This window comes from Berghia stephanieae, chromosome 1, assembly GCF_034508935.2.
Source record: "Berghia stephanieae isolate SIO BIC M18660-M18661 chromosome 1, UCSD_Bste_1.3, whole genome shotgun sequence".
Taxonomy (NCBI): Eukaryota; Metazoa; Mollusca; class Gastropoda; order Nudibranchia; family Aeolidiidae; genus Berghia; species Berghia stephanieae.
In genome coordinates this window covers 138423027-138433222 of record NC_088360.1, presented here as the reverse complement: position 1 = coordinate 138433222, position 10196 = coordinate 138423027, and the positions used below count along the sequence as shown (strand labels likewise).

The 10196-nt window shown below is 36.8% G+C and overlaps 1 protein-coding gene across 1 annotated transcript in view; it reads right to left on the bottom strand.

Moving 5' to 3' along the window:
• Positions 1-1010: 1010 nt before the first annotated feature.
• LOC144963341 (uncharacterized) overlaps positions 1011-10196 on the bottom strand; it is a 90649-nt gene continuing 81463 nt past the window's right edge. Inside the window, exons 12-13 of the mRNA XM_078897286.1 lie at positions 10113-10196; positions 1011-3355 (exon numbers count right to left, since the gene is read on the bottom strand). The exon at positions 10113-10196 is cut by the window's right edge and continues 26 nt beyond it. Coding sequence (XP_078753412.1) covers positions 1251-3355; positions 10113-10196 — 2189 coding nt within the window. The 3' untranslated portion in view covers positions 1011-1250. The remainder of the gene's footprint in view (positions 3356-10112) is intronic.

Sequence of the window (10196 nt, the reverse complement as noted above, 5' to 3'; positions counted from 1 at the left end):
ATCACAAATTACACAAATGAAAGGACTGAATTAGACAGTAAACAATTCCTATTTATCAGAGCGTGGGCAGCATTCATATTTCAGACATAAAATGGTACCATTTTTTTTCTTATTAAAGTTCATTTTATACCCGAGATGAGTGTCGTAATATTTTTATGCTTAAGGAAAGATTGTTTCTCATCAAGTTTAAGGACGCTTTATCAAGCTTATTCTACTAATTAATTAATTAATTGATATATATATATATATATATATATATATATATATATATATATATATATATATATATATATATATATATATATATATTTGTTTATTTATTTCTATACTTTTCTATTTATTTACCATTGAAGATGATTGAACATCTTTCACACAATTATGGTAGCAATTATAGAACCATTCACGCTTGGATTATAACTTTTTGTCGATATTCTATCAGCCACAATTTATGATCAATGGGTCGGATGGAATTTCATCAGTTAATTTTTAAAACTAAAAACTATGAACTTTGAAGAATTGTTAAAGCTTTGCAAATGGCAATCTCATCTCATCGACTGAGAAGAAGTTAGATCAAAACCTCAACTTTCATATTGAAATTCAAATCTCGAATTTCATAATGAATCAAAAATTCTTCAGACATCACTTTTATAGGTACTTTTTTGGAATTGTCTTATCACTTTATTGATCAATGAAACTTAAGTTTGGCTATTATTTTGACACCTTTGCTTTGTTATCAAAAATGATGAAAAATTGATCGTTAATTAAATTATATTGATTTATCTCAAGGAAAATGTTTCTTCAGGTTTTATATTGGCACATGACTGAAACATCTTGGGCGTCAATGCAGCACCGCAAAATAATATGCTATCTTGTTAAATAAAATATTGAGATATTCACAGCGGGGTTCAAACCCAGGCCCTTTGACTGTTTTCCACTTAGCCATCCCACTATTTGTATGGAACAGTGATAGAACAACATAAAGCTGTCCGGGGGGGGGGGGGGGGGGTTGGGGTATGTCTACTAGACAGCATCCATTAGCACTGCCAATGTATCAGGAGTTTCTTCTTGGCCTCAAGAAATTTTCTAGGGCACTCTCTTACGTTCTTCAATTTCTATGAAAAGTAAAGCTGGACTAGAGCATTCTCTATTTTTTGCTTCTATCTTGTGAAAATTATGATAAAAGCAGATTTTGTTTATAAGATTATAGTATTTTTTCAACAACAGTATTAAAGTACATTGTTCCAGCTTTATCAGTACCAAGTGAGGGTAGGTCTATGACAAACATCGTAATGTGAGGCAGCGCCATTGTTCAGCTCCATGTACATGGAAGCAACAGGAGTGGGTGTCATTCCGTAGTAGCCTCCCTTGGGTAGATCTTGACTGGTGTTGAAAGAGGAAGGTGTGTTGTAGTCTTGGGTATGATGATGGTGATGATGGTTGCGGTATTGTTGGTAGCTACTGCTGGTGCTGCTGTTGTTTATGTTGTTATTTGGCGACGAAGCTGATGTCGGATTGTGGGTGGGTTGAAGTTGTTGCTGTTGATGCTGCTGCTGGTGGTGGTGGTGGAGATGGTGAGGATGTGAAAATTCAAGTGGTGCCAGTATGTGTTTGTTGTTGGGTATTTGGCTTTCATAGCTACCACTGATATTTGAGATATTAGCCGTGTAGTTTGCAGATGTGTTCTCACCAAATGCCTGATGTGTTTGGTTTGTAGACATTGCATGAGAAGAACTGTTGCTTTCATTATTTTGAGAAAGTTGGTGCTGATGGTGATGATTAAGAGCTAGGTGATGATGGCCGGACGTTTGTGAAGGTTTGAAAGTGCCATCTGGGGAACTGCAAGTTGGAGGCGTCATACTGCAAGGATCTGATGAAATCAAGTTTTGGTTTGGCATAGATGAGGACACTGAAAGAGGAAAATGGTGTGACAGAGTGTGGTAGTTATGCTGGACTCTGGCACTTGGGTTGACTAAATTGGGAATTGTGAAGGCCGGGACAATGTCTTTAAATTGGGGGAAATCTTTGTAGGAGGACGACATGTGATCTTTGTAACCAGAGCTTGAAGCGAAGTGGTCGATGTAAGACAAAGGATCTTTGTATGGAAGGAATTGAAATTGGTCTTTGATGGAAGTCGTGTCTTTATATAAGGAATCTCGCTGTCCAGTGTCAGAACAACCTTTGAGACTTTGGTGAAGATTGAAATTAGAGCTGAAATATTGTAAAGTGTTATTGTTTTGAGTGAGATCATTGTCATTTTGTTTTCCTTGAAGGACGTGTTGAGATCTTTGATGGCCTTGAGCTTTGCTGGCGGAAGTGTCCGATGATGATTCTGGTTCCGGTGGTGTCAATAGACTAGAAGGCGTTTCCCCATTAAGGTAGGATGAGGATCGACTGTTTTGATTTTGAGATCTTGAATTTGTTTTGATGACTGATTCTCTAGTGGTATACATGCTTCTTAATAATTCTGAAGTGGGAAGGATATCACCTGCAGTGGTCGGAGGCGTTCTTGGAGACGAGGGTATCCACTGACCTCCTTGGGGAATGAGAGGCGGAATGGATAACAGTTTTGACGACGTCGATGAAATGCTAGAATCAGAAGCTTCTGGACTTTTTCTTTTATCTGTGGAATTATTTGTGACGCGTCGGTCTAAAACCTGTGTCGGTAAATGTCGATTCATGGCGGCTTCCAAATCGGTGACGGAACTGTTCGCTGGTTGCTTATGCGTTGATTGGACTCTTGGTGCAGATTGATCACTGCAGGATTCTCTAACGGAAGTAGATATACTTAAGTCGCTGTCGGCTGAAGTGCAGCTCGTTTGTATGGCATCTACAACCGGGTGTGCTGATTGTGTCTTTTTAACACTCAAGTCTTCAGGGGAGGAGGACGTTGCAGATGCGTCCTTGTAAAACAGTTGACTAGTCATGGCTGACTGCGGCACTGATGACGCATTCTCTTGACGCAGTGCAGGTAAATTAAATGTGCTGTTTTGAGACAACGTTTTTGATGATGATTCAGAATTTCCGACTTTTTGGTTTTTGCTATGAAATGCCATATTGTCTGATTCATTTTCGCTTTTCTTTCGTTTTCTAGGATTGTCCATCTTCCGTCTACTATTTTTACTGTCCAATAAATGTCCTCCGCCACCGTCCTTTGCAGTTTCTCTATCTGCTTTAGCACTCGCTGACAGATCTTGTTTGACCTTTTTATTGTCTTTGGTTGAAAAACTCGTGGTACGATTTTCGGCTATTTCTGAACTGTCTTTATCGTTCAACTTCTGATTTTGTTTGTCGCTGGTTTTTGCGTTACTTGATGAAGAGGACTTTTCATCTTTTCTTGTGTCTTTCTTCTGCAAGCCTGAGAAAGAAATTTGAAAGCATAGGCATTAGCAAATACATTTTAATTAATCATTCGTGGAATTCTTGACACACCTTTAATCCCATTCGGACAAACATAGCTGGCTGTTTAAAAATAGAGTGGATGACGTCACAATATTCTATTATTGTTTTAAGACAGCCAACTGGGTGTTTAGTTCTCACTATATTTTCTCAATAAGGCTATAAACGTAAAAGGGTTACACATTGATTTCAATGCTGTTACGATTGATCTTACGGGTAGAAGAGATCAATATCTGTGTACTTCGCTTAATTTAGTAATCACTGTCATTGCTTGCTGAATAATGACTGTTCGGACAGTCCGAATCATTAGGGGTTAAAGGACAAGGGGCGTGGTTAATATTCTCTCTAATACAAGTATATTCATGTTTGTGTGCGATAGATACAGTAACGAAAACTTACACGTACAACATGTAAATAAAGAATGGAAAAGTTTTTTAAAAAAGAGTTTGAGTTTTTTTCAGATAGCGCAATATCCACTAAATGTGCTCAAAGCGCTTTACAAAGGGTCCCTGACCAACAGCAATAGGTAACATGTAGAACGAGACATGTCGCCAGGCGATATTACAATTAATTTTTTTTCCGACAGAGACAACGTTGTTAACGGCCAGGTTACACCTGGGTATGGTGAGAGAATATAGTAAAGAGCCTTTTCCAAGGACTCAAGTATGCGCCAAGCGAGGCTCGAACCCAGGACCTTCCGATCCGAAAGCGAGTGTCATACTACTAGACCACATAGCCGCGCAATAATCTATGAGCAAACTCTACAATCTGGAATTAGTCAGAATGAACGAGTTGAGAAATATTAAGTTAAAGCCAAAATGACCAGAAATTGGAAATCTGTGACCTTTGGCCACAAAACTGTATTATATCGGGGTACAAGAGATGAAGTGAGTAGGAAAGTGCCAGAAGACAATAGAAAATAAAAGTTTCGGTGGCGGTGATGGGGGTTTGAACCCGCGACCTTACTGGTACGACAACTCCGCCTGGCCGGGAAGACCGTGACTCTACCGTATGAGCTATCCACGATATTATGTCGGCGTGAACTAGTTCCAAAAAGCTAAACTAAAGTTTAGAGTCGGTACTTCACAAGCCCTATAACTGGGTCTGGGAGATTTTGCCATCGCCAAGATGAGGGTCATAATATCATTTGATCAAGATTTGAAATAAGAGTTATCTGGCCAAAAGTTTAAATATGCGTTTCTTTTTTAAAAGTACAGCAGGCATGGCGAAGCAATTTAGTACATAATATTTTTGAAACACTAATCTATTAACTCTTTCCTTACCAGCTATTTTTAGAATTTCCCTCGAAAATTCACACCCACCCAGCACAAAAATAGACTTTTTTACTCAAACAAAAAAAGTACCAAGTGAGCTCTACAACACAGTGTTTAGTATTTTTAGCTGTAATCGAAGCATTTGTTTAAATTTTGTGATGTACAAGAGACATCAGAATGAGAAAATTGTCGGTTACAACGTAACGAATGTGACGATTTTCCTATGGGTGGTAAGGAGAGGGTTAATTAAATCTTTAGATGATTTTACATTATTATAATCACCATTATAATTGTCATTATTACTATTATTATTATTATTATTATTATTATTATTATTATTATTATTATTATTATTATTATTATTAATTATTTATTATCATTACTATATTATGTTTATTTTTATTATTATTATTATTATTATTAATTATTATTATATTATTATTATTATCATTATTACTATCATTGTTTGCCTTGCTTTATTATTGATTTTACTTACTTGATTTGTTGATGAAAATATCATACTCTTGTATGAGTTATATTGGCAATTGCATAAAAATAAACTTTTGAATCTAAAGATATATTGATGAAGAAGAGTTAATATGATATTTTAGAATTTGGTTTTTAAAAAATAGTTTCACTTAATTACATCAATCAGACTATAACGGTTTCGGTTACACATAGTTTTATGGGTTGGTACATTATATCCGACTGGCAGGTATTGTGAGTATTTTATCTGAACACAGAGCATCAGCACATCATATAACTTTGTTACAACGTTTTATACAGTAAGGACCATTCATTCCAGTCGCCAGCCAAACACGTATAGATTGTATTCACGTTGATCAGGTAACACAGTTAAAATTGAGATTACCTGGCCTGCATAGTAATTAAGTTACTCCAGTAACCTACAGCAATTTTACTGATCCTGTCGAATGCTGACAAAACATCACTTTAGATTTGGTTAAATTGAAAAAGGCTTTTTTTATTGGTCAGTAAAGGTGCGGCCGGCTATGTGGTCTTGTGGTATGACACTCGCTTTCGGATCGGAAGGTTCTGGGTTCTAGTCTCGCGCTCGGCGCATAGTTGAGTCCTTGGAAAAGATTCTTTACTCACATTCTCTCACCGTACTCGGGTATAAAATGAGTACCTGGCCGTTAACAGTGTTGTCTTTGTCCGAAAAATTGTAATATCGCCATATAGGCGTTATGTCCCGTCCTACATGTTAAATGTTGCTGTTGACCAGGGACCCCTTGTAAAGGGCTTTGAGCACATTTAGTGGATATTACGCTATATATAAAAAGCTCAATACTCTTCAACAGTCGTAACGTCACTTCCTTCCTAATGACGCATGGTAACTTAGTAACACTGGCTCTAAACTATCGGAATAATGGCGGACGCCCGTATGAAATATTTCTCCGGCGAGTATAAAGGGTATCCAGAGGAAAAAAAACACATAAATTTGATCATGTTTTGACTTTTACACATTCTGATCACAAGACATATGAAAAGTTCTAGCCAGCATGAAAAATAAAAAGTAATGATTTTCTTTGTTTAGAACCAAGATGGCCGCCGTTGCCAGGCGGCGTGACATCAGACTATTGAATCGTATTAAACGGCAATGTGGTTTGGTTCTATCGAGTTGTCTCTATCCATGGGTGGGTCATCGACTTGTTGGTTCTTGCACCCTCTACCTTTGTTTGTTCTTACAGATTACAGTTTGTTGTTGTTGTTGTTGTTGTTGTTGTTGTTGTTGTTGTTGTTGCCTTTATTGTTTATTCAATTTAACTCACTCAATCCTAGAGATTTTTGCTACTTTTCAAAATCGGAATAAAACTACTAAAAAATGAGCATGTACATAGATACTTTTATTCAACTATCAGTAACATGTAAAAACTAAAAACATCAGCTTTGATACTACGCCTATAATTTGTCTCAGAAAAATGTAATAAATAGGCATGGGGTAAAAGTAACACCCGGTAAACTACGGATATAGTCGGTGTTAGGGTTGAGTGAGTTAACTACGGATATAGTCGGTGTTAGGGTTGAGTGAGTTAACTGCGGATATAGTCGGTGTTAGGGTTGAGTGAGTTAACTACGGATATAGTCGGTGTTAGGGTTGAGTGAGTTAACTACGGATATAGTCGGTGTTAGGGTTGAGTGAGTTAACTACGGATATAGTCGGTGTTAGTGTTGAGTGAGTTAACTACGGATATAGTCGGTGTTAGGGTTGAGTGAGTTAACCACGGATATAGTCGGTGTTAGGGTTGAGTGAGTTAACTACGGATATAGTCGGTGTTAGGGTTGAGTGAGTTAACCATGTAAACATAACATTCCGTTCCTTGTTGATTATCTATCTTGAAGGCCCACCCTGGCAGTAAACAAAGATGGATATTTCTCAACGACTTTAATTACAAGATTGATTGTGATAATTGGAGATAAAAATAAAATTAAATTGCTCTTGTTACTGTTGTTGTTGATGTTGTTGTTGATATTGTTGTTGTTGTTGTTGTTGTTGTTGTTGATATTGTTGTTGTTGTTGTTGATATTGTTGTTGTTGTTGTTGTTGTCGTTGTTGTTGATGATGATTTTGACAATTGTTATTATATTGTTATATTGTAGGTATTTCTGTTGTTCTATTCCTAGCAATTACTATTATTATTATTATTATTATTATTATTATTATTATTATTATTATTATTATTATTATTATTATTATTATTATTATTATTATTATTATTATTTATTATTATTATTATTATTATTATTATTATTATTATTATTATTATTATTATTATTATTATTATTATTATTATATTATTATTATTATTATTATTATTAATTATTATTATTATTTATTATTATTATTATTATTATTTTATTATCTTATTATTATTATTATCATTATTAATGTCATAATCATCATCATCATCATCATCATCATCATCATCATCATCATAATCATCATCATTGTATTGTAGCAGGCTAGAAACATTTCTTCTGATGCTTCTGTTAAATATGACCAATCGTCTGAAAACAGTCTTATGTCGAGTTTAACCAGATGCCAAAAACGGATTTTAAATGTTTAAACGATCATCAATTCAGATTTTGTTAGTTAAAGAAATTATTTTCATTCTCTCAATAAAACACACCAAAAAATATTTAACTCGCCTCCAATAAATTTGACTACAAATTCAATGTTTTATGTTTAATCCATCCGGACAGCATCCGAAGCCATCGTTAACTTATACAGGCTGACCAAAAAATGACGTCAAAAGATAAGTCTTTTGCCACAAAAGAAAACAAATTGTGAGTTTTATTCAATAGCTCAACCAATGGAATCACTTGTTACCTTGAGCTCTACTAACGTCAACTCACCAGACGGTGCACAAACCTTAAAAATGACGCCAAACTCCAAGTCATAGAGGGTTCTAGTGTTAGGCTATATTATTATGTTAACGATGGCTACGCAACACCCGAGTTGGAGACGTTAGGTCACAAATTATGTGATAAACGTGATAAGGAAGTGCCTGTCCCATTCATTAGTCACCAGTGTGCTTGTTACAAATCATACACATTATCAAAGCCAGGGACCGTGACCGAGTTATTATAATATTATTATTAGAGATTATTTTATGGAGTACAATTAATTAATCAAACTAATTTATTATTTCAGCAAATACAACGGTCTTGGTCCTTTGCGTGTGAACCAAGTGGTCTATCAGGTGAGCTATTCGGCCTCATGTGCAACTGAACGTAGCCATCGTTAACTTACAGCCTGACGCTGACCAAAAAATGACGTCAAAATGCCAGTCTTTGGCCACAAAAGAAAACTAATCGTGAGTTGTATTCAATAGTTCAACCAATGGGACCACTTGTTTCCATGAGCTCTACTAACGACAACTCACTAGACGCTACACAAACCTAAAAAAATGACCTCAAACTGCTGGTCCTAGAGGGTTCAGTTTAGTAAGTAATACTCTTCAACAGTCGTACTGTCACTTCCTTCCTAATGACGTATGGTAACTTAGTAACACTGGCTCTAAACTATCGGAACAATGGCTGACGCCGTATGAAATATTTCCCCGGCGAGCTTAAACGCGTATCCAGAGGTAAAAAACCCCATCAATTTGATCATGTATTGACTTTTACACATTCTGATCACAAGGCATATGAAAAGGGAATGAAAAGTTCTAGCCAGCATGAAGAATAAAAAGTAATGATTTTCTTTGTTTAGAACCAAGATGGCCGCCGTTGCCGGGCGCGTGACATCAGACTATTGAATCCAATTATATTGGATTGAAAATGATGTCTTGAGCATGGCTGCTCTAGATAGTATGCAGATGACGTCACTCAGGCCTTTGTTATTGTTTTTGCCATCCGCGTTTGTGAGTTGTTCTCACTAAACTGTATTAACCAGACTATAAAAGTTCATGGTTACACAGAGTTTGTGTGTTGGTCCGTTATACTTCCGGATGGCAATGTTGTGAACTCCTTGGCCAAGCGCATACTATCTATAAAAGCAAAGTGGCTTAGGCAAACCGGAGGTGATGAAGGAGTTGTGTTGAAGGTCTATAAGCTTTGCTGAAAATGTTCCTTTCAACTTTGATCGCTTGTTTATATTATTCTTTCCATAGAAGCAATTTTAAAATGGAATAGAAGCTTCAATTCGAGTTATAAAGACTAACGAAATGATGAGGATTTTTTGGGTTTCCCCTTTGTCAACAAAATATGATGAATGTTTTGTTGACAAAGGCGAAAACCGAAATGTACACATTAAATTGAAGCTTCTTTTGTGAGAAGTTTAAGTTTAAGCCCCCCCCCCCCCACCCCCTCCCTCTCTGTTTCACGAGAATATAAAAAAAAAACTTGGAATTTTATATAGCGTAATATCCACTAAATGTGCTCAAAGCCCTTTACAAATGGTCCCTGACCAACACAAGCCATATCATGGAGAACAAGACATGACGCCTGTTAGGCGAGATTACATTTTTTTCCCTCCAGAGACAAGCCTGTTAACAGTCAGGTACTCATTTTAGTCAGTAGAGAATGTGAGTAAAGAGCATTTTCCAAGAACTCAACTATGCACAGAGCGAGGCTCAAACCTAGAACCTTCCGATCCGAAACGGAGTGTCAGAAACTTGAGCTTTTATATAGCGCAATATCCACTAAACGGGCTCAACGCGCTTTACAGGGGGTCTCTGGCCAACAGCAACATTTAACATGTATGACCGGACATGACGCCTGTTAGGCTGTTAGCGGCCAAGTACTCACTTTACACCTGAGTTCGGTGAGAGAATGTGAGTAAAGAGCCTTTTCCAAGGACTCAACTATGCGCGAGGCGAGAACCCAGGACATCATACCACAAGACCACATAGTCACCAAACTGCTGTGGTTCAAAATCGAAACCACCTCAAATTGGTTCACGCCTGGTTCACTACTGACCTTTCAGCAATTGATCTCTGACAGGACATCTGTAGGTGCTGCTCATGGATGACGTCACATCCCCTGTCACTTGCCACAAGTCTT